Source organism: Petromyzon marinus, chromosome 10 (assembly GCF_048934315.1).
Source record: "Petromyzon marinus isolate PM22_M1 ecotype Great Lakes invasive population chromosome 10, UKy_Petmar_22M1.pri1.0, whole genome shotgun sequence".
Classification (NCBI taxonomy): Eukaryota; Metazoa; Chordata; class Hyperoartia; order Petromyzontiformes; family Petromyzontidae; genus Petromyzon; species Petromyzon marinus.
In genome coordinates, this window is record NC_133676.1 from 8,299,276 (window position 1) to 8,323,056 (window position 23,781).

The 23,781-nt window shown below is 50.7% G+C and overlaps 1 protein-coding gene across 2 annotated transcripts in view; it reads left to right on the forward strand.

Moving 5' to 3' along the window:
* Positions 1 to 22,518, forward strand: part of LOC116940982 (zinc finger protein GLI4-like) — an 88,087-nt gene extending 65,569 nt beyond the window's left edge. For both annotated transcript variants that reach the window (XM_032951467.2, XM_032951468.2), the window contains 10 exons: positions 213 to 467; positions 3,370 to 3,586; positions 4,455 to 4,626; positions 5,520 to 5,633; positions 6,085 to 6,243; positions 10,552 to 10,701; positions 11,595 to 11,759; positions 13,370 to 13,708; positions 14,976 to 15,321; positions 16,506 to 22,518. In XM_032951467.2, the coding sequence (XP_032807358.2) occupies positions 213 to 467; positions 3,370 to 3,586; positions 4,455 to 4,626; positions 5,520 to 5,633; positions 6,085 to 6,243; positions 10,552 to 10,701; positions 11,595 to 11,759; positions 13,370 to 13,708; positions 14,976 to 15,321; positions 16,506 to 19,312 (4,724 nt within the window). In that variant the 3' untranslated portion in view covers positions 19,313 to 22,518. The remainder of the gene's footprint in view (positions 1 to 212; positions 468 to 3,369; positions 3,587 to 4,454; positions 4,627 to 5,519; positions 5,634 to 6,084; positions 6,244 to 10,551; positions 10,702 to 11,594; positions 11,760 to 13,369; positions 13,709 to 14,975; positions 15,322 to 16,505) is intronic.
* The last annotated feature ends 1,263 nt before the right edge of the window (positions 22,519 to 23,781 follow it).

The following is a 23,781-nucleotide window of genomic DNA, read 5'->3' on the forward strand; positions in this document are numbered from 1 at the left end:
TTACCAAATTACCCACTTACCTGCTCACTCACATGCACACTCATGCGTCACAGCCCACAGGGACAAGAGCGGAAGTTCCCCTTCTCTCAATGTGTCCTCACCTGGCTTAACGTAAAGAAAACAAACGCTGCCGCGACATCTCGTCCCGATCTAGGTTCATGATTACGCCTGTGGCTCGTCGACGCCCCCCCAATCTTCCTTCCTTTCGCCAGCCCCCCATGACGGCCTGAAGGAGCGAGGAGCGTACCCCTTCCCGACGCCGCCGCCACCCCCGCCGTTGCCGCCGCCACCGCACCCCGCGTCCGCCAGCACTGCCGCCGAATATTACCAGCAGCTGGCACAGATGGCGAGCCACGGGGGGGCGGGCTACGCGGGTGGCTTTCTGCCGCACCACGCCGCTGCCGCCGCCGCTGCCGCCGCTGCTGGACCGCCCCCCTCCACGCTCGACTTCATGCGCCACCTGGAGAGTAAGACGCTGAGCCCCACGGATATTCTCCTTGACTCCCGGCCTCGTTTAAGACGGGCTTTCTCAACTCGAGGCCTCACGATCTCCCATTGGTCCCTTGGCCGCATGATGACCATGAACAAAAATAACTCTTAACCCATTGCTGGACAAGGGCCTCCCCACTCTGTGTCGGTCACGGGTGTCCGTCACGACCAAGCTTCACCTCGCTAATAAACGATGGTTGCAGTAGGATGGCGGCCCAGCACTAGTTCAGATATTGCTCTCCACTGATGTTAGCCGTGGCCCGTAATCGAACTTAAAGTTAGCGGGCTCATAGCGCAGCGCACTAACCATTGCGCAATCGCTCCACAAATATGCAAATTATGCCAGTTCACACTGTACACACCTGATAAGTGGTAATCAAAGAAGGCCATACCGTGGGTGGGGGAGTGGTGGTCAAGAGGACTGGGGTTGAGAAACAGTGGTGTAGGAGACACGCGGCGGTGGCGGCGGCTGCTGATTGTACACAACGGGCGGAAGGAGGGTTGTGCTAATCTTTCACCGGATTCCAAAAGCTATTTCACGACACTTCCCCGCTCATGGATGTCGGCCCTGCTGGGAGCCAAGGCATTGATCAGTCCGCTCCAAATTATTAAAAAAATACTGCTTTTATAAAATAATCGTCTGAATTTATGAAGCATATAAATGCGACTGCATCTCAAGATGCTTTATAAATAAAAAAAAACATGGGCATTATTACATTCTGGTGTATAAAGATTATTTTTAGTATTTTGAGTGAAGGGGAGGAGAAGTTAGGAGGAGCAGAGTAGATAACGGTTTCATCTCTGTAGCCAAAAGTTTAGTTTTTCCATGGAATCAGCTGAGCAGGAAACAATTCCTGGGGAAAATTATTGCTGTGCCAAGCGAGACTTTTGAATTGATGGAAGTGGTCAGTCATAGGCAGACGAAAAAGAGGTCTTATAGCCTGGACTTTAAATCAAGGGTCTGTCCTCCTCGTGTAGTAGGTTAATTGCCACCACCAGCCCAGTCGAGTAGAAATTACCGTAACGATTGCTTCATCGCTCCAGGGAGCCTGCATTTCACAAATAAAAATGAAATTTGTTATTTTAGAATTATTTAATCCTTTCAACCTATTATAACATTACCATAAAACAAAGACAAATATTATACACGAGTTTTCAGCGGACCCACGATTTTTTTGGCAAAGGCTATTTGGGCGGGTAATAAATTATCGTGAAAAATAAGCCAATGTGGCAGGTATGTGAAGCGTGGCATTTTGGAGTGCTTGGCGCCGCTCTCCGTGCATAACCCCGTGCATTTCTTGCTGTAACCAATCACCCCCGAATAGCGTGTTCCTGCCACGAATTTGAAATCTTTAATATTACATCCATTCCCCGCGTGACAGGGTCATACATCTCAATCTGAGTGAGCAGACGCGTGGTCTGCCTTTACCCGCGTGCATATAGTCGCTTGGCAAGGGATTTCCCCCCCACCCCATTTTTTCTATTCGGGGCAAGGAGATCGGTGCAGACGTTGAGAAGTGGAGGTGGCGTGGGAGAAGTGGTGGTGGTGGGGGGCGTTAGAGGGTGGTAGTGGCGGGGGGTGGAAGTCTTTAGGAGTGGTGGGGAGAGGCAGGCGTTGAGTTCGGCTGAATTACGCTGAATTAATGATGGAGGCGTTCAACCGCTGCAACGCGATCGTAAATCAAGTGGGGGGGTGGGGGGGGCCGTGGCGCGGGAATGCCGGCGAGCAGCCTGGAGTCACTCAGCCCGGGTTAGCTGACGTCGTTATTAATGCAATGCAGGTGGTGCGCTCTCTAATCGCCCCTCGCATTCCCGTGTCCCGGCCCAAGTCGCTGGGACCCCGTGCACAGCGGTGGGGGAACGCTTACCTTCGTTTGTCATAACTCGAGCGTGCTGCGCTTTCCTCGCGGAGTAATCGGTTGCTGGCACAATACCGCACGCCGCAATGCATGACCTTAGCTCACAGCACTCGCTGGGCTCGGCCCGCAGGGAAAGTTATGATGCAAGATGATGGATGCATTAATACCGAAACGAAATAAACGTTATGGTGAACATAAAGGCAGGAGTTGATGATTAGTGGGTCAATTAATTAAGTTGATAAAAAGCAAAGTTATGAATTTAAGAATAAAAACCAAGTAATTATATTTAAGTAAAATGCGTCTTGTTTATTCAAACTTCAATATTATTATCAAGAGGGAGGATTGGAATTGAATAAAGGGAGGAGTTGATCATTTGCGGGTGAATTAATTAAGTTGATAAAAAACAAAGTTATGAACTGAAGAAATAAAACCAAATCCATCTGAGTAAAATGCCTTTTAATTCAAATATATATTTAGTTTTACATTTAAGTACAATTATCAAGAGGAAGGATTTACATCTAATAAACATTTACCTCTCCTAGCAAAAGCTTCTCGTCGGTCCTGTTCAGGACATCTGGCAATTTACATTGTGGATTAAATCCTAAATGCAACCAACCGCATGTCTGTACGCTGTAGGAAAGTGGGATATGCATATCGCGTGTAACGAGGAGGCATGGATTAATATTTATTTACTATTGATCAAATTTGCAAACGTTGTGTCTTAAGTGTATTCACATGTCGGCATGTGTGGGTGCATGTGTTTGTAAGTGTGTGCACATTCGTGGCTGCGTGTGATTATACGCGTGTTCACACAGTCCTCGCGCTTGCGCGTTTTGGTGCTTGCACGCACTTATACTGTGCTCCCGTGTGTTTGCGCGTGTGGCTGCACGTGCGTGCGTCTGTCCGTGGCTGTGCGCGTGCGCGCGTGGCGTGGCGTGCCTGCGCGTTCTTGCCCGCGCCTGCCCGCACGCAACACAAGCGTTGACTGCCGCCCCCTGAACTTTTCGCACCGCGCGCGCAGTGGCATCGCGCTACTCGAGCCCTCGCCCCGGCAGCATCGGCGCTCGGCTCAGCCGCAAGCGCGCGCTGTCCATCTCGCCGCACTCGGAGGGCAGTCTGGACCTGCACGCCATGATCCGCTCGTCGCCCAACTCGCTCCTCGCCTTCCTCAGCAGCTCGCGCAGCAGCAGCTCCGCCGCCAGTGGCTCCTACGGGCACCTGTCGGCCGGCGCCGCCAGGTGTGCTGCACGGAGGCAAAGTTCTCCCGCGGGTAGCCGACTTTGGGCTGTCGGGGCAAGTGCTCTTTAGCGAGTCCCTGTGAAGGCCGGCACAGCGCATGAGAGGGCACCACCCTTGGCCACCTTTTTCTCCGCGGCGCTAATGTCTCGACTGGTCCTGCCCCCTCCATATCCCCTCGCCAACCTGCGCTTACCAGTGCGGTGAAGTATGGTCACACAGAACCACCATGACAAGCACAATATGAGGAGGCATTCATCCAGCAGTGGATTTCTAGAAGTCTGTAATTTATATATTGATATTTAGATGTGGGATGCTGCCATCATGCAACGGTTAGCACGGAGGTGTCATCGTTTGCAAATCCTCCTCGCCCCCTGTCCATCCAGCAGTACGAACAGGGGACACCACCACAGCCCGTCGTGTCAGTAGATCGAGTATGGTGCGGTAAGGTGCAGGCTCCCCGCCACCTCTTCCAAGACGTCTGGTCAGGAGACAAAATACCCTCGCGAAGGGCTCTCTCTCGAGATCTCTCTTGTTGAGGCCCTTCTGCCAGCAGTAGCGTGATTAATAACCGCCAGGGCTGGACCGTCTCTATATACAAGTGGTATCATTCACAGGCCTTCGCAGTCTCATATAAACCAGGTTGTCACGTGCAGCGACTTTGACAGGCTCGGTCCTGGTCACCAGTTGTACGATAAATCCCGGTTTTCACTTCAGTCAAATGAACCCGCGGATCTAAGGGGCTAAAACGTATAAACATATCGGATGATTGATATTCGGGCGAGCCGCTCTTCACAGAGCGCACAGGAATGCCACGTCGCTAACCGCCCCCCCCACCTCCCGCTGTTAATGCGCCGACTCTCGCCGCAGTCCCAGCCTGGGTTTCGCCCACGCGGCCACGCCAGCGGCCTTCCATCACATGGTGAGCCGGCACCGCTCGGCCTTCGGACACACGCCGCCCCTGCCGCACCACCCGGCCGCCCGGCACGCGCTCACTGGCCTGCCGCCGGCGCCGCCCGGCGCCTGCTCCGAGGCCATGGAGGTAGCGAAGAAAGAAAACACGAGTGTGGAATTTGCGGTTGAGTGTCTCGAATTAATCCGAGTGTGGGAACCGGCGGTCGACCCGGTGGGTAAATATATTGGTGGCGAACGGATGTCTCAGGACCCGAGGGGGTGGGGAAAGGATGAGGGGAGGGTGGGGGGGATGGGAGAATGCGACAGAGAGAGGGGATGTAAGCAGTTGTAATCTTTATAATGAGCAGGTAAATCTTATAAATAATATAAAATATTAATATTGTAATTTTGTATATGTTTCAATCGTGGCCCTACCCGCCGCTAATAAAGAATGGCCACTGGTGGGAACGTATGCCCAGACATTACGTAGTAACATCCACCGTCATATGTCAACCCACAGGGACCCTCCTGGCACATTCCACCATGTGAGCTTCCCTTGCTTTCCCCCTAGCCCTTGACAGCAGTTGTCAGTCGCTGCTGCCAGGAGGCCCATGACTGTGACCTTGACCTTCTCCACTCACCAAGTGCTCTCAACAGAGAAAAGCAGGGTCAACCACAGAGAAGAGAGATGCATGACCACAAAGTCCCAGCAGAGATAAGCTAGAGACACACAATGCTCAAAATTCTGTAGTTGGTGCTTCCATATTGTGTAATGCAGCCACACCACATTTTACTGTCCCAGAGTAATCTGAAGGTTTTACACAAAGTCACCCCATCGGTATGCCAAAACCTTACAATAGAGTATCATTGATAAAGGATTTGAGTTATAACCTCGTACCACATTTATTGGCGGCGGCTCCTGCCTGCGTACGACGTGGCGACGCTTGCAATTGTTCTCGGCGTGACGATGGTGACATCGTCCGCACTGAGCCTCGTTGAAGACTGGCGCTCGCCTCTCGCCCTGATATCGATGGCATGCAGAGCAAGCCGAGCGGCGAGATGGCGGTGAGCAGCACGGGCGACCCGCAGGCGTTCACCAAGCGCTCCAAGGCCAAGAGTGAGGCGGGGGCACTGGCCTGCGCACGCGCTGCACAGGTCAGGCCACGTCCACAGCTGCCGCGCTGTGGACGTAGGGGGTGTCTAACTGGCGTACACTTCCCGGTGGTTATTAGATTCCCAGATGCAGAGTGATTCGTGTTTGCACACTGCACCTGGTATTCATTTCAGTGCGAGCTGACCTAGGGGAGCCCCAAACTGAATATCACGAAAGCTGTGTACACCACAAATTTGTGTATTTGTTATTTTATTTGGCGGCGGTCACGAATCTAACTCGAGTAGCCCGGGTTCATAGCACGGTGTGCTTACCACCGCTCCATCCATCGCACATGGACATTCAGATTCGGACATGGGCAGCAGCGCAAGCGAACACCAAATTTATGGCATCTTGCCGCACCTCGGCGCACATTTTCAGTTACCCGCTGTCCCTGGCCTGTGTGGTTATATGATCGCTAAACCCTGCCTGCCCATACGTTATCTTCGTCTGCAGCACCAGCAGAGGATGCAGCAGGAGTTGGAGCAGAGTGGACAGCTGGAGGACGACTGCGATCGCGACGAGCTGAAGCAGGAGCCCGAGGCACTGTACGAGACGAACTGCCGCTGGGAGGAGTGCGTGCACGAGTACGAGACGCAGGAGCAGCTCGTGCACGTGAGGCCCCGGCACCGCGCGCCACAGACCGCCGAGACCGCCGAGACTGACCGCTAACGTGTATCCTGAACCTCGTATCAACAGCTCTTGCATGTCTAGTGTGTTGCTATCTCATCCCACTCTGACTATGGCTCAATGAGCCATATCTGTCGGCGGGCGGCAGCTCAGCGGGCCACTTCAGGAGCCTTAGTGCGACCGGGCCGACACCCAAACGACTTGATGTACTTGAGAGCACGGTTTATAGTTCGATTCGAACTTAAAATCTTAGTGGTGCTGGCTCTGTGCTCTGACCCCCGAGCCATTTGGCCACCTAATTATTCAGTATTTTTTTTTGTAACTCGACATGAGCCCGGTACAAAGCAATAAAACCGTGACCACGCAGAGAGGGGGTTTAAGGAAGGGGGAAACATTAGGCTCACTGGCCCATCCAGGTGGGGACCGCGAGCGGAAGCATGAGAGTTTATATGTGGAGGATAGAATGGTGGGGGGGACAATTTTCAGAATAAAAAAAATGGACATGATAATACGAGCCATGTCGAACCTGACCAATGAAACTTGATGGACGGCGTTAGCAGTGCTGTGTTTACAAACACCTCCATCTTGGACAACAGAGGGCAGTGCATAAAATGCATTTGTTGTACTGTTCGTTTATATGCTTCCGCATCTATGCTCCTCCATTTTCACCAACCCACAGCATGACGTGCGGAGCCCAACATCCAGCAGTGGATCACTAAACGGGCATTACATGTAGACGCAGAGTAAAGAAAAAATACGGCGGATAACATTTTGGGCATTGGCTCTTTCTCGGAGCAGTTAATGTTTAAATCTGATACGCTGTTTACTGTTTGTGCGAGGAATGCGATGTCTTGAAAGGCACATGCCCTCGTCCCGCACTGTGCCCTGCACCCTTATGATTTCTCACCGCAAGACCTTTTAGTGCGGGGGGGGGGGAGTATGGGAATAGTTTCGTAAATTAACTGTGTCAGTTTTTCCTCTCGTTTCCGCGCTAAACATGGAAACCTCGCTGATTGCGCCGGTGCACATTTCTGTACACGAGGTCTCGTGGGACCGCCACGATTAGTGTTCTGAATATTTATAGGACTACATGGGCACTCTGATACACCAGGGACATTGTTAGGAAAAAAGTATACACATTGTGTACATTTTCCTTGGAGAGAGTTTAGGGCAGGATTTCGGGATTTCAAATGGATTCCAAGAAGACTTGAGCTTTCTTGTTGGGGATGATGGTGATTATTATTCTCGTGAATTTATTTGTACACTGTCGTTTATAGGAGGAGAAAAAACTGTCACGAGCGTTTTCAGTTGAGCACTTTGAAGCACAACACACAGGCAAACGGCATCCTTCACTCACTTGCGTAGCCATCCAGTCTGAAGGCGGTGCAATCGCACCAGGGCCAACAGGTCTCAGGGGTCACAGCAACTGGCTATGAAGATGGTGGTGGTGGTGTTGGTGTTGATGGTGGTGGTGGTGGGGATGGGATTGCCCAGGCAGCCCCATTTCATTCCTTGCGCCAGGGCTCATGCCAACCACGCTACGCCACTTGCCTTCCCTCCCATTGCCAGTTTCCCTGCTCTCGGCGAAAAGCGCGTGGGAGGCTGTTTTCTCAGGTTTCCACGCCGCGTACACACAGTGCCATCTGCTGGACACGATCCTCGGCGGAATGAAAACAAATGGCAACTTCGGAGCGAAAATAGAAACAAAAGCCGCCGCGCTGTTGTGTCACGCTCATTTGTTTTCATTGGAAATATTTAACGCCTGCTCCTGCCCACGGGCCAAAGCGCCTGCAGACACTACGTTACAGGGCGAGCCCTCGCGCGCTCCCGGAAGCCCCCTGGCATTTCAGGCGTTCGCGTCGGTGACGATTTGTCACCCGGGCAGGCATCAAATGCAAGTGTTGCCAATATCATAAAGCTGAGGGTCGCCAAACAAACCTTCAAATGATCGCTCGGCAGACCTTCTAAAATTCGTCAGGAATGTCATCAGACAATGCAGCAAGTATTACATATCGTAAGCTGATGGAGGACCTTAATACGCTCTTTGGAATCGCTCAGAAATCTGCATGATGTCGCAGAGAGGCGCTAGATTCATCGCTGTAGTCACTTTGGCAAAAAATTGTCAAGAGGGAGACACAAAAAGTTGCTAGATCTAGCGAAAAAATTGCTGAGTTGGCAACACTGGCCACAGTGAGTCTAGACTGTCCGCATACATGCACAAGTGTGCGTTTCGTGGTCTCGCTGAAGCTAGGCAGATTAACACAAGGAAACGAGGCCGGGGCAGCGAGGGCGAGACCACTGACCTCTGTCAGCCTCCCTGGCGTGTAAAGCATCATTGGCTGTAATAACACAACACATGAGCCGACCCCTGCCACCCCCTGGCTGCTCAACCCCTGCACAACACGCATCTCCCACGGAGAGGGGGTTAAAAGTAGGGGAAATTCTATTTTCAGACGCTTCTGTCACTGCAGATTTGCCAAATCTAAATTCGGCTGTACCTCAGCCCAGAGACACCGTCTGCATCCAGGCCAAGTGTGCCACGTTTACATTTGGAAAATCCACACTGACAAGACCTCAAAATAGATCGGACCTGCTTCTACACAATCCAGCTCCCACGCATCATTGACGAGGGGTTTCACATTGCGAGCTCTGTCGGAGTATGATCTGCCACTCCGTATCAGTCGGCTCAATTGTCCCACCTTTGTCAGGTTGGCAAGCTAAACTTTGGGCACTCTTTTAAATGATTAATTCACACCCTCCAAGTCTCTTGTCAGCGCCGTGCCCCAGAGCTTCTCGGTAAGAAGGACCCATGCAAGCGGTGGTGATTTCATAATTACCTAGCGAGCCCTGCCAATTGAGCGGTGGCGAGCATGGCCCCCGGTACCCGCTCACCGAATCTCGGTGAGAGATTGCACAGCCCAGGCTAATTTGTTTTTTGGGTCACTTGCTGCGCCCAAGCTAGCGGAGTCGAGTTACGTGCGCGAATGTGAAATTGTTTGGGAGCGAGCAGCACCCCCCACCTCCCCTGCCCCCCACCAATCCACTCTCCCATTCATCCCACTGTAATTACCGCGTGCCGGTCAGCTGTCGGCAGTTTTGTTATGTAAAGGGCAGTGCGCTGACAGTGAGTGGCTTGTGGGTAATGTTACAGGCAACGCAGGTTTAGTCTCAGATTATGTTACCTAATGTTCTTTAGGGCCGCACTAAAGGCTGCGCCAATTTTAAATCTCGAAAAGCGTGAACGATGGTTCCAGAGCCCCGGTGTTCAATGAGGAAAACGCTCCGTTGGAACTTCTGGTTTCCATTGGCGCTCTTTGAAAACCGCTTACTTCCTCTAATAAAATTTTGTTCACGTTCAGAGTAATGCGGAACACCTGGGCACAGCTTAATATGGTCTGCGGCAACACACTGGGACAGAGATTGTGCACCTATGCTGTGGATCGAGATAAACAAATGGAAATAATTTAATATACTAATCAAGTAACTTATATGTGGTCCCTTCCAATTCACTGTGCAATCACCTTATGAAAATTACCATATGTTCTTCATTAGCAGCCTCGTCATGTGAGCATCGTTCCTTCTTTTCATGTAGGGTTGAAGCTATGTATTCTGCTGCTGGCTCAATTTTAAAATGTTCTCCATCTGCTTTAAGGTGGCAGGCGATCAAACTAGAAAGTCAGATTGGTTTTCTGTGCGTGAATGTGTGGGTGCACACAGCCATCAGTCATAAGGTTCTGAGCATTCACTTTCTCCATGGTGACCTTCACGCCGAATAACTCTCAGCACTGAATGCTAATCCGTCAGTGACGTTTATTGTCACAATTTTGCCAGAATCTGTTGGTCAATCAATCGGATTTTTAACTACAAACAAGTCACCTTGAATGCATCTAATCTCGGAAATGAAACAGATTTAAGCCTATTCATATCGTTGGTTCTTTCGGTAAAGTCACGTTGAAGGGAAACAATAAAATAAATAAGCCTGTTTCATGTATGGGAGACTGCCTGGGTGGCCAAAGGATGGCTTTACAGAAATTCTTGAATCTATCTGTGCACAGCTTTGAGAGTTCCCTTCCATATTTGTGGTGGGTTATCTCGGCATACTCCATTTTCCTCACACCTCCCAAACACCCATCTCTCGCATGGAAAATCTCGTTAAGGCGCTCCAATCTGAATGCAACTTTAGTATCAAGTTGTGCTGCTGTTAGGCACTTACTCTGTTGAAAACCGGTCAGATTGACTGCTCAGAATGCTCCAACGCTGACACCTCACCGTCCGCCCTGTCCGCCCTTGCAGCACATCAACAACGAGCACATCCACGGGGAGCGCAAGGAGTTTGTGTGCCGCTGGCGTGACTGCAGCCGGGAAAAAAAGCCATTCAAGGCGCAGTACATGCTGGTGGTGCACATGCGGCGCCACACGGGCGAGAAGCCACATAAGTGCACGGTGAGATGACGGCGCTGCTCACTCGGCATGCACGGCTGAACTAGGCGTGCCTTGAACTAAGCGTGCCACACTTGAACTAGGCATGCCACCCTTGAATTAGGCATGTACGCGTGAAGTAGGCCTGCACGCTTGAACTAGGTGGGCCACGCTTGAACTAGGCATACACGGTTGGATTAAGCGTGCCAAAGCTTGACCTAGGCATGCCACGCTTGAACTAGGGGTGCCACGCTTGTTGTAAGTGGTAAGCTGTCAATTGTTGAACCTTTTACAGCATATCCATTTTCAAAGTAACAAAAATGGTGGCTATATTTGAAAACAAATACAGAAAGTCGGTATGTGGTAAACGAGTGTTTAAATATTGGCAGTCTACCGCTTATGGTGTCTTGAATATGGCTGGATGACTTGCAGTGCATAAGTCCATGTCCACATGAAATTGCCAAGAAATGGCTTCAGTTGCTGTGCAAATGATTGCTAATTGCCTATGTTGAATGTGGTTTTGTACGCGGTCAATAGTAATTCGATGAATTGTCATGATCCACGCAGGCAATTCGATTCAAGAATATACAGGTCTTTTTTCCCTCGAATTTCTACCATGTAATTTGTATTGTTTGTTAGTACTATCATCCAGAAGCCATGGTAGCACATGATAATTTTAGAATATATATAGCCTAAACAATCCGTTCTCACATTCGCAATTCAATGCGTGTAACGTGAGCATAAGAATCAATCTCAATCTATGAACATGCCGAGTTAGGAACCTTGATGGATAGTGATGTGTGTGTCTTGCACCTATGCTTGTGTAGCGTTCAGAAAATCGCACCAAGAAACAATTTTCTTTCAGTATGCTGACACGGCACTCGTGACTGTTCATTTTCTGTTGTCGTCATTGGCAGTTTGAGGGCTGTGCCAAAGCCTACTCTCGCCTGGAAAACCTGAAGACGCACCTGCGCTCGCACACGGGCGAGAAGCCGTACGTGTGCGAGCACGAGGGCTGCAACAAGGCCTTCTCCAACGCGTCAGATCGCGCCAAGCACCAGAACCGCACGCACTCCAACGAGGTGACTCCCAACACCGACGCCAACGCCTCTTCAAAACCGTCGGAACCTCTTCACGTTGTCAGAACCCTGGCGTGCCAGGATCATGGCTTAATTTCAGCTGGGTCTGGTCCGAGTCAGCGACCCGGATAATATTTCTGCACAACACGAAGTATACCTATCACTATGTGGCTCTGGCCGATGGGCACGTGCCACCCACCTACTGAAGTCTGCCTTTGAAAATATTCAGTGAGAAATTAAGACCTGGCTGGTGTCTCAGTGGCCGGGCACTATGGATGACCAATGTCATCCATAATACAGGTTTTTTTGGGTTAGATCAGGTAAATATATAAATGTGTCGTTAAACCCGCACTAAATCCGTTATGCTCACGTGATATGTCCAGATGAAGCGAAGTGTTCGCTGTGATGTTGATCCGGACAAAGATGGACGACACGGCGATATCTTCCAATACCAGAGACACATGGTGCCGTTGATAATTTTTAAGTCATGCTTTCTATAACGCTGGGCGTTATTTGTTGCCCGTAATCGGCAATATGCGGTCGTGGTTATTAGAGGTGTAATGATGCATTGATTCAATGATTATAATCGATTTTTTTATTTTTTATTCATCATGCATGGAATTGAATTTCGAATTGCACGCGTTAGGAAATCGGTGAATGTTTGCACGCAGTTAGGTCCGCGTCAAGCTCCGCTAGACACTAGCGGCTGCTAAATTCACCACGATGTAAGAAAAATGTATCGATTGCCAGTTCAAGGCACGAACATTAAAGGGTGGCAATGCATCACGATGCTGGGAAGTTGGTGAATAATTCCAACTCTCATGGCTGTGTGCCTTATTACGTATTGTTAAAATTACATTAGATATTACATCACAAGCAGAGGGGCCTTCCCCCTGGGTGGTCATGAATAAAGGAATCAATTAATTCTGGCCAACATAGATTGTTCGAATTCTCTAGACACTTTTAAAAACGTTGTGAGCAATCACAATGTTCCATGCGGTGTTTAACGATAAAAACATTTTAATTACCGTCATGTTCGTTATTTACAACGGATTATGTTGTAATTTCTCAGCCTACATCAAATGTATTACATGCAATGGTAACAGTGGATACAGTTTTGCGTTTTTGCGAGTCCTTTTAACGAGCAGCTCAACTCCTGGACAAACCGGTTCCTGTCATGAAAATATGGAATTTCCACCTCTGATGCAGGACTGGCACTGCATTTGTCCATTTGCAGGAGTTCGCGTTGTCCCTCACATTAGGAGTCGTGGGTGCATATAATACATTTATTTTTAATCTTAATTGTACTGAAAATAAATTAATAAAAGTTTCCAGTTGGGGGGGGGTTGTTACCTCCCCGTGCCCCCCCCCAAACACCACCCATGATGCTCCCCATCTTCCCCAGCCAGCACTGCCAAGCGTGGTGAGGCATGGTGAGATAACAGTGTGAGGAGGCCCTTATCCCACAGTGGATTGATTTGCAAAAGGGCCGCACCTGTACGTGTGCCATGCGGGCCAGCAGGCAACAGAGAGCGGTTGAGCGAGCGAGGGGCGCCTCCACTAACAGCGGCCGCACGCCATCCCCCTCCCCCCCTCCCGCGTCCGCCCCGCAGAAACCGTATGTGTGCAAGATCTCGGGCTGCACCAAGCGCTATACGGACCCCAGCTCCCTGCGCAAGCACGTCAAGACGGTGCACGGGCCCGACGCTCACGTCACCAAGAAGCAGCGCGGCGCCAGCGATGCCCCGACCCCCCGCGCGCCCCCCGGGGCCGGCGGAGGCGGTGGCGGCACCAGGGACGGCACCGGTGCGACCGGCGGTGGCAGAGGGGGTGGCGGCGGTGCCACCGCAGGGAAGCTTGGCATCAACAGCCCGGGATCAGCGCACGGGGAGCAGAGGGGACGGGATGCGGAGGATGGGCAGATCCGATCGGTGAAGACGGAGAAGTCTGTGGTGAGCAGGAGGGCTGGAGGGTGCTGAAGGCTAAGCCCTCCCTTTTAGATTTTATAGTCAAGACCAAAAATTGTGGTAAATGTACGTGGGCATATCCTCGCATAGGCAGGCGGTGGTGAGAGTCAGAAAAGATGCACGATAGACAAAAACAGATCTTATCGTTCCTCAATCTGTATTGAGATTTGTTTAAAGTTTGCTTAGCACTGACCGAACAGGGAGCGGAGTGGCTTAGTTTTTCGTATGCCCCCACTTGGATAAAAAAAGATCACTCTACAGGGTCGGGTATAAAACGAGTCAAGGATGTTGTGCTCTCTCGCTGTCACACCATCTACGCGTGGTCTCAGCCAGCACCTGTGTTGAAGAAATGTGAATGTTAATGCTGACCGTAGGGCTCTGCATGTACACATAGTCCACAGCATCACAGTGTATAGAGCAACAGTTAGAAAGCTTGTACACAGGGCTGCTAGTCACCAATGACAGCACATTTTCTCGATAGTGTATATTAATGTGTTTTCATTGCCCCCCCCCCCCTTGCCTATGATTTGTGATTTGGCTTAAGAAATCGTAGAGTTGACTCTGTGCCAGAATCTCTCAGTTTGTCAGAGGCCACCACAGAATGTGTCAAAATTAGTAGATGAGTAGCTGCTGGCACGGCGCCCTGCTTAAACGAATGCACATTTTGACTTGCGAGCCCCAGAGACCTTGGCGCTGAAAACAACACCGCTCGGCTGCTCGCTCGCTCAGTCGTGCGCTTGGTCGCTTGGCCGCTCGCTCGCTCGCTCGGCTGCTCTTTCCGCCGCTCACTCGGTCTCTTGCTCAGTCGCTCGCTCCACCGCTCGCTCGCTCAACCGCTCGCTCGGTCGCTTGGTCGGTCGCCCACTCGCTCAGTCGCTCGCTCGCTCGGCCGTGCGTTTGCTGCTGGGGCTGCGCAGCTCCTAAATTGGCTGCATTTCAGTGTGAGGTGCTCAGCCAGTCAGCATCTTTATTTATCCTGGAGAAATCCGAAGAGCTATGAAGCTCTTTTCCACAGATGTCCAAGGGGGTAGGTGGCGGGAGCACTTTGCGGCTCATTCACGCATCTGGTAGCCTGTTAATGTCGTAAGCTCATTTCACTTTTACGTCTTTATTCATGACAACCAAAATGTGGTGTCGTTTGTTTCACGTTCACGCATCACGTGGGAAAGCGCGATGCCCCGCGCGCTCATTCCATCTTCCCGCGCGTGACGGATCTCGCCATCCACTCCCGCCGTCCGCCAACCCTCCCCAGACGTCGCCGGGCAGCCAGTCGTCGTGCAGCAGCGAGCTCTCGCCGTTCAGCCAGCACGAGGCCACGGAGGGCGACGGGACGGAGATGGGCGAGGAGGGTGACCTGCCGGGAGACGACGCGGACGAGCGCGGCGGGGACGAGGGGGCGGCGCCCGGCGAGACGGAGGGCATGGCCGGGTTCGGAGTGTCCGTGGGGCTGCCTGCGCGCCGCTCGGCCGCCACCACGTGTGCCACGCAGAGGCTGGAGCAGCTGAAGCTGGGACGGCTGCGGCACGTCGGCGGGACGGACGCACGCGGCCGGATGGGGCCCGAAGGCGCGGCCATCACACGGTTGCCTCCCATCAATGGTGCGTTTTTTTTTTTATTCCCAAGGGTACCTTGGACCAAATCGACCTCGGTGCACCTGATCTCGTCGGATCTCGGAAGCTAGGTTAGGGCTTTGTGACGTGACCGAGTGGATAGTGTTCACGTTGGTAAGGATGATTACTGTGCTTTGACCGAATAGAAGAATGTCAGTCAAGCTGATGCTCTTCAGCAGCGCTTACCCATATTTCTTTGTAAGCTCACGTGCACTTACCTGATCACAGCTTACCTAAAAGGTCAATTTAGTAAAGAATTGGCTGGGTTTACACACTATTGCCTATGACCAAATCAATCTGAATGTGTCAAATCTAGTAGGATATAAAAAAACAAAGCGTGTTTTTTGCCGGGTCAGTACTTGGACGGTAAATACCCCCCACCAGGCATTGTAGTCTTGGACTGTGATGTCGCCAGCATTTGTCAGTGAAGCAAATGTCATGCTTGAATCTGTCCCTGCATGTGTTTTTATCGAGATTATGCATTTTTCTCCCACATTTCAAACACTCATGAATGTAACACGTCAAACATCTCATTACAAGGCCCTCGTGAAAAAAAATTGTCTTGAGACTCGGCGAGGCTTTTATGTCAATAGAAATGCTTTTGTTTTGGGAGGACTGTTTGTATGCGCCCATCTTTATGTATCACTTGTAGCAGATGAAAAGTATCGGATCTGCGTGTGAGTGCAGGTGTTTGCATGAATTCTGCAGTTACCCTTTGATGTCATTTTACAGAGAATGTGCTCGTCTTGTCAGTGGCTGTGAGATTATATGTTTTTTTCTGAATGAAATGAAAACTTATCTTGCATCAATGTGTTCACTTATACTTTAAATATTATTGACGCATCGGGTGGAGTGGTAGCATTGTGCTATGGTCCCAGCAACATGAGTTCAGTTCCTAACCATAGCTAACATTAGTGGCTAATGATATCTTAACCAGTCCGTGGGTCCCCATTGTTATACTGAACTATCCTCCATCATCTATGTTGCCCAATTTCACCTCCCACGGATCAAACAACTCCCCCCCCCCCCCCATGACCACGTAATTATAAATTGTTAAAAGGCATCCACTCTATTAGCACATACTTGCAAATTCGACTGTAATATTGAAACACCTACAGTGAGCATCACGTATGCATATCATTTTCGGCCATTAACACCTTGTTGCTCCGCAGGCCGCCAGAACTTCTCGGGCTGCCTCACCATTCTGCCGGAGAACCCGGGCGTCCAGGACTCGTACCTGAACGACGTCGCCGCGCTCAACCAGCTTAACGAGCGCCGCGACAGTGCCACCAGCGACCTAAGCTCAGCCTACATGAGCAGCCGGCGCTCGTCGGGGGCATCGCCCTGCCACCCGCCCACGGGCCGCCGCCACCTCAGCACGGCCGACTCGTACGACCCCATCTCCACGGACACGTCGCGCCGATCCAGCCAAGCCAGCCACGGCGGCGGCGGCGGCGGAGGAGATGGTGGGGGGCCTCCTCCGAGCCTGCTCAGCCTCACGCCGCTGCAGCAGTACCGGCTCAAGGCCACGTACGCGGCGGCCACGGGCGGGCCCCCGCCCACGCCGCTGCCGCACATGGAGAGGATGGCGCTGCGGACACGCGCGGCGATGATGGCGACGATCGCAACGGACGGCGAGAGGGAAGCCGCGCGTGACCCGGGCACGGAGTCGCCGTTCCAGGGAGGAGCGCGGCTCAATCCGGCAGCAGTGGCCGGGCAAATACATCAGCGGCGGTGCAGCGACGGCGGCGCGTGCGGCTACGGCGCGAGCCACACGCCGCTGCCGCACGAGATTCCGGGCATCGGCACGAGACGCGCGAGCGACCCTGTGCGGAGGGCACCGCACCGACTGCAGGGCCTGCCCACGGTGCCGCTCCACCACGGCCCGCAGCTGCAGCACAGGTACAACAGCCTGAACCTGGTGCCGCACCCCCCCGCGGTGCCAGCTACGATGGATCAGCGCCACGGGGGCCCGCTGAGGGCCACGGGATACGCGCGCTCTGACGGAAGCCTGCACCGGGGCGCGTACTCTCCGCGGCCGCCCAGCATCAGCGAGAACGTCGTCATGGAGGCTGTTGCCATGGAATCGGAAGCCCACATCCCTGAGGAGGACATGGTTCTGCCCGACGACCTGATGCAGTACATCGCCGCAGAGGAGAGCAACATGGCAGCCAGGGCCGTGGGAAACGGGATGGCGTACGGGGAGCAGCCGAGCCAGGGCTTCCACGTGGGTTTCAACGGGCAGGGCCACGGCCCGTACAACCCGGCTAATCACCAGGCCCAGCAGTCACCCATGTCCAGTGGCGCCAACTACGGCCAGGCCTATCCCATGATGGGCCATTGCCAGTCGGGGCAGGCAGCCAATCGGCAGACTCAATATCGCATGCCTGGCCAGATGATGTCGGCGGACACGAATAAGAACTTGCCGATACAGTGGAACGAGGTGAGCTCAGGCAGCGTGAGGAACAATCCCAGCGCCAACTGCGCGCATGCCGCAGCAGCACCGCGCAGGCCGGCGCAGGCAAACCTTGGCTTGGTTCGGCAAAACGAGGCTTTCATTCAGTACCAGCCACATCCTACGCAGCAACAGCAGAACTTCTACCAACAAGGCATGCCAAATGGGAATCACATGGCACAGCAGCAACAGCACCATCAGCAACAGCAGCAGCAATTGCAGGGTCAGTATAATTGCTACAAGCAAACGAGAGCCACAGCTGGATCAGGTCAGGGCTATGTGATGCAAGTGAGCCCAGCCCAGGCTGAGATGAGCTCATGTCAGAATGGACTGGCGCTGAATCCAGGATCCGGCCAAAGACCTACAGCGTGTGGAGGCATCCACTTGAGCCCAATCCATCATCCCAGCTGCATGCAGCAGCAGCAACATTCGCCGCTGAGGACCGGGGTGCAGCCTTGCTCGCAGACTGGTGTCTGCTCCGGGAAGCCGCTCGTGAGCCAGAACTTTTCCCAAGCTCCGCAGGGCTTCGCGCAGTCGCAGCAGCTGCTGGCGAACCACGGCAGTGAGCAGAATGCGGGGATGATGGGTGTCCATAGAGGAAACGTGCAGGCGAAGGTGGGTGCAGCCGCTCGTTCGAACTACAACTCGCCAGTGCATCAGAGTCCCAATCACGTGCCTTACCAGTCGCCGCATGCGCACAATCCCATGCTGAGTCCCAGACAGCAGAGCTATGGCCCAGGTCAACACGTCCAAAGCACAATACAGCCTCACCCTCCAGCCTACAGAAAACCCGGCACCGTCCAAGCTGCCACCGCATTAACCAGCGCTGCTGTTCAGCAGCAGGCTTACTCAGGGAGCCACGGGCAGCTGACGAACGGACTGAGCCCCGCGCACAGCGCCATTGGCGCCAGTCCCAACAGGCCCATGCAGGTGGAGGGAGAGGCGCACTCCAGCGGCATGCACATTCAAAGCCAGCCCATGCATTACACGGGACAGATTCAGATGTACGACGGGGGCATGGTGCAATATGGGCAGCAGAATGGCGGCGGCGGTAGCGTCGCGCCGAGTTACCACGGCCAGGAGAGCAGCGCTGCGCAGCAGTCAATGTCGGGCACCGGTCTGCAGAAACCCACAGAGGCAATGTTGTCGCCAGGCACTGGGCAAGTAAGCAGCAGCACGTCGGCAGCGATGGCAAGCCTCGATGCTACGTTGCCATCGCAGATCGACTTCGAGGCCATGATCCTGGACGACGGCGACCACTTCAGTCTCGTGTCCGGTCCCCTGAGCCCAGGGCTGCTGCAGAGCCTCTCGCAGGCCTCATCTCGCCTCACCACGCCGCGCGGCTCTGTCACGCTGGCGCCAGGCAGGGCGGCTGCAGGGTCGGCGGGGGGCCTTGCCGGCATCGGGATCGGCCAGCCCGTCGCACCGGTGGCGCCCGGGATGTCCAACATGGCCATCGGAGACATGAGCTCAATGCTGTCAACACTGGTGGAAGAGAGCAAGTTCCTCACAATGATGCCTTAGGCAGTGCTTTCTTTTTCACTGAAAATTTTCCGGGTCGCTGGTTGACTGGAGTAGGCAGGTGGACTAGCAGCAAAGGCCCTTATACAAGATGCAGTTTACCGAGCATGGAAATATTTTCCGAATCGCTGACTGGACATGTGACCCGGCTGAAATTAAGCCCTGGCCTTAATTCCTAGTCCACTGCAATGCAGAGTCTAGGCCTGTGGCGGTCTTGCTTTGAGGGAGCGTCTACAAACTATCCGTTTTGCCTCAAGAGCTGCTGAGGAGTCATTAAATAAAAGATGTGCAGTGTTGAATGTTGACACTTGATGAATTTAAACAGCTTTCTTGAACACACCTTGGTCAAAAGGACCCTTTGTATAATTCTGCCGTTGTTGACCAAGGTGGTAAAGCCATTTTTTTTACAATGCAGAATTTATTTTCATATCGGGAACATGTTTTGTTTTGTAAGAAGGGGTTAGGGTCAGGACTGCTGGTGGAATATCCTGCTGGCTGCCAAGTACTCACATGATTGTGTTCGTCGAGCAGACATTTTTTGAAGGACCGATGATACAAGGGTGTAAATGTCATAAAATGAAAGACAAACCACCAAAATAAAATGGCCTTATTTTGCTTCTGGCCAGTGGATTGCAAAATCTACACCCTGGTTTGGCTGACACGAAAGTAGGTGACACGCAAGTCTGTAGATCATTCCCCTATGCAAGCGGAACTTTTCATGACTGCCTGTAAAACACATTCCTCATGAGTAAGTCACACGGACACCAGAACACTAAATGATATATGAAAGTCCAAATACAGTGGTAACAGCAATTATAATAAAAACAATATAAAATAAAATTTACATTAAAAAAAGCTCAAAAATAAACAAAACATAAAATATAGAGATCTCGCCGAGTGCGTTTTTTGGGTTGTACCAAGTTTCGTTTGGCGTGATTTTATAACGGTTCCCTCTTTATGCTGAAGAAGCTCCTCAGCACGTGGAGCGGAACGACAGACATTGGGCCCAACAACCCGCGAACACTGTCGGAGAGCTGTACAGCACAACCGGGAAAACCTACGTCGCAATAAAAATGAATGCACTGTTTGTAAGTAATTGCCTGGATGGCCGCTATTTCTTTTTGGACCACGACCACGTGGGACACGTTCTGGTGCAGTCGCCCGGCGCAGGAACATTCCTGTTCATTACGGCTGCTGAACGAGAATCCACAGAGCAACTCAACCTTAGCCTAAGGAGCCAGATTGCATTTCCACTGCCTCCCAGGACATACAGCGTGTGCCCTGAACATGTGCTTTGCCTTACCTCGACAAAAATCTTTATATTTTCGTACAAACTAATGGAAAAATGCGAATATGGTATTTAATATTTTTAAAGAAAATTCTGTATAACTATAAGAACCTCAACGGCTGACAACATTCACAATGTGGACTTCCAACGAGGGTTCCATTGCGTGTTGAGTAAAACTATTCCCAACCTGTGTATGCCAGTGGAGGAAATGCCAACGAGAGTCACACATGTTGCAGTGTTTGGCAGCTATCTTAAGATGATGTTGAAACCTTAATGTGACAAGCGAAACGCACGACCTATACGAAGGAAAACCCGCGTGTATTGTTACGATTGATCTTAAAACTCAGGCAGGGTTGTTGCTCGGAAGGTGGTGTACTCTGATAGGTGCATTCCAAGTGATGCGTACCGCGTGCTTTAGCTGCATTCTACTCTGGCAAATTCACAAGAGGCATGTGCCAAACGCCAGTTGCCTCTTCCCAGCAAGCTGCTGCCAATCGCTCAACCACCAAAATACAAGCGCATTTGACAAAAAGCATGCTTTGCTCACTGCCATGCAAATGTTTTATCTTCGTAGTAAATGATGTATTATGCCAATAAAGGGGTCGTGTTACACCGTTACTTACCAACCGTGTATAGGCTTTTTTTTAATCGCAGTGCAGTTTATTTTACCTATGTTCTGTGTACTGTACGTTAAATGTCAAAGCATGTTTTGTGTACTGCATGCTTGTATTACATACTGTATACTTTTTAAGCATTGTATCGCCTGTTTTTTTTTACATTCAGAAATGCGCAATGATTGTAATGGTTTTTCATCGCTGCGTGTATTATAGCAGCTTGTAAAAATATGCCTTAATTTAGCTTACAAACACCACCCGCGGTTTATTTTCAAGCTTGTGCCTTAAACTCCAGATCGTAGCAGCATTTCTACTCCGTCTTCCCGTGTTTATTCTGTTTCCATGACCTAACATTGCCTTACTTTTCGTCACGAGTCATGTTGGCTGGTACCAGCTGTTTAACTTTAGCAATATTAAATACTGATTTAAAAATGACTGACGTGTTCCATGTCATTACCATTTTAATTACTGAAAATAAAGACACTGTGGTGCGTGTGTGTCTATATATTGAGAATAGTGCATTCAGAGAGATAAATATGGTTAATACATAATTATGGGAACAAAAATGGCATGGAAAAGACATCTTTTTTAATTGCGCGTGGAAGTCATTCATAGCAACGTTAGATTTTTTTATCAATTTCTACTTGGCAAAAGCACCATATGACGCATGACTGATCTGCAAAACGTACAGCGCCTGTAAATACAACATAGATGTGAGATGAACACGCAGCGTCGCGGATGAGTCGATGCTAACCCGCACCACACCGAGCCTTTTTTTCACACGAGCTACGCAACTCGGCACAGTTAAACCAACACGAGAAACCCCAGTGCCCCCTAGCTGTCAAGTGTGCAGCCGGCGTAACTCACCGGGGCCCATTGGTCAGAGTGGCCCAGGTGCTCGGTGCAAATAGGTGTGGTGGTGGTGGTGGGTGGTGGTGGGTGGTGGTGGGGGAGCAGAATTGGGATATGGGCCCCGATAATATTCCTTGCACCAGAGTGCGCAAGCTATCTGTGCCCTCACACTGCAACAAAAACGCAAGCGCCACCCACCCCTTTTGAGGGTGAAGTGTAATTCGACATCTTATACTGAAATCATAATTTTCACGTGCCGGTTGAGTCAACATAACTTGTGTCCACACTCTTTTAAGTCGACATTACAGTAACTGTGCTCGTGTGAAAAGGCCCATTAATACACACCGACTTCTGTGAGCTTGCATAAATTATACGACCTCTCTTTGTGCAACTTTGAACGTTTACAAAATCTTGACCCATTTTTTTACACAAAATAAAAAGATCATTTTGCTACATTTCCCCCTCCCCCTTCATTTTGTTATGTACATATACAGCTGCCCCTTTGTTAATACATTGCTGTATAAGGGTCTCCCCATGCTGTGTGGGCCGTGGGGGGTTACTTGACTAATTCACCACGCTGGTCAGTGTAGATGGTAAAATTGGGGAACCGATATGGGAGGATAAAAGTACAGCACACCAATGCACTTGCTGCCCTCAGTGCAGCACAGCAGTCACTAACAGCCTTGTTATGCATGGTGGTTACCCATCCAAGCACTGGCCAGGCTCAAACTTGATTAGATTCTGAGGTCTAACAGGATCTGGCTGGCCAATTCTGGATGATTTAGTCGCAGGCTGGAGTATGCTATTATACCTTTATACCATCTTTACAATTGTGTTGTAAGCTGGAGTTTCTATGCAGCCAAATGTTTAATGTATTTGAGCAAACATTTTAACCACTGAAAAAGGTATGCCTATTAATTACTTTTAATCACTGTACATTTAACAAAGAATCTGCAATGCTCCAGGATATGCAGAGCATGTGTAACCAGTTCAGCTGCTATTTATTGCACATACTACCAAGTTATGTTTGGCATTCATTGATTTTATTTTCGCTTGCTTTAGAATGTTAAAATTTTAATTGCAAGCAGAAGTCTATAAGCTCAGACACTAATTATTGGGATTACTTGATCTGGTCTGACAGCTTCATCAATCACGACTCACTCAATGTAGCACAAATAAGGAAGCAAGTTAAAACAATGTGACGGTTTACTTCCTGATTTATGGATTCACTAACAATTACATATGCACAGCTTTTTATTTAACATAGCAAGCACGTGGCTTATAAAATCACATCTTATATCTCCAATTAGTACTCAATGCTTGCTGGTTTCAGAAAAGGGTTTTCTCTTGATGGCTACATTCTGTATGATCAGATTCTTAAAATGACAAATGAATGTAAAATACCATTATGTCTAGCTTTTACAAACATGACAAGGGCATTCAGGCTCTCAAAAACAATGGCTTGATAAACAAGCAAGAAAAATCATGAATATGCATGGATTATGGAACGCTTTCCAACATGGGTTTATCCTCAGAAGTATTTATTTAACAGTACAGAAGCTGAATGTTCGCAGTCAGGGTAATTAGTTACTTTGGCACTGACTTTTTTTTCCAAGTTTTGGCAAACCCTTTGACCGGGTTTCTATAGGGTAAGTCCCTACTAGCAACACAAAGGTATACTGTACAAAAATGTTGTTCATCTTGGCTTATCCATAAGT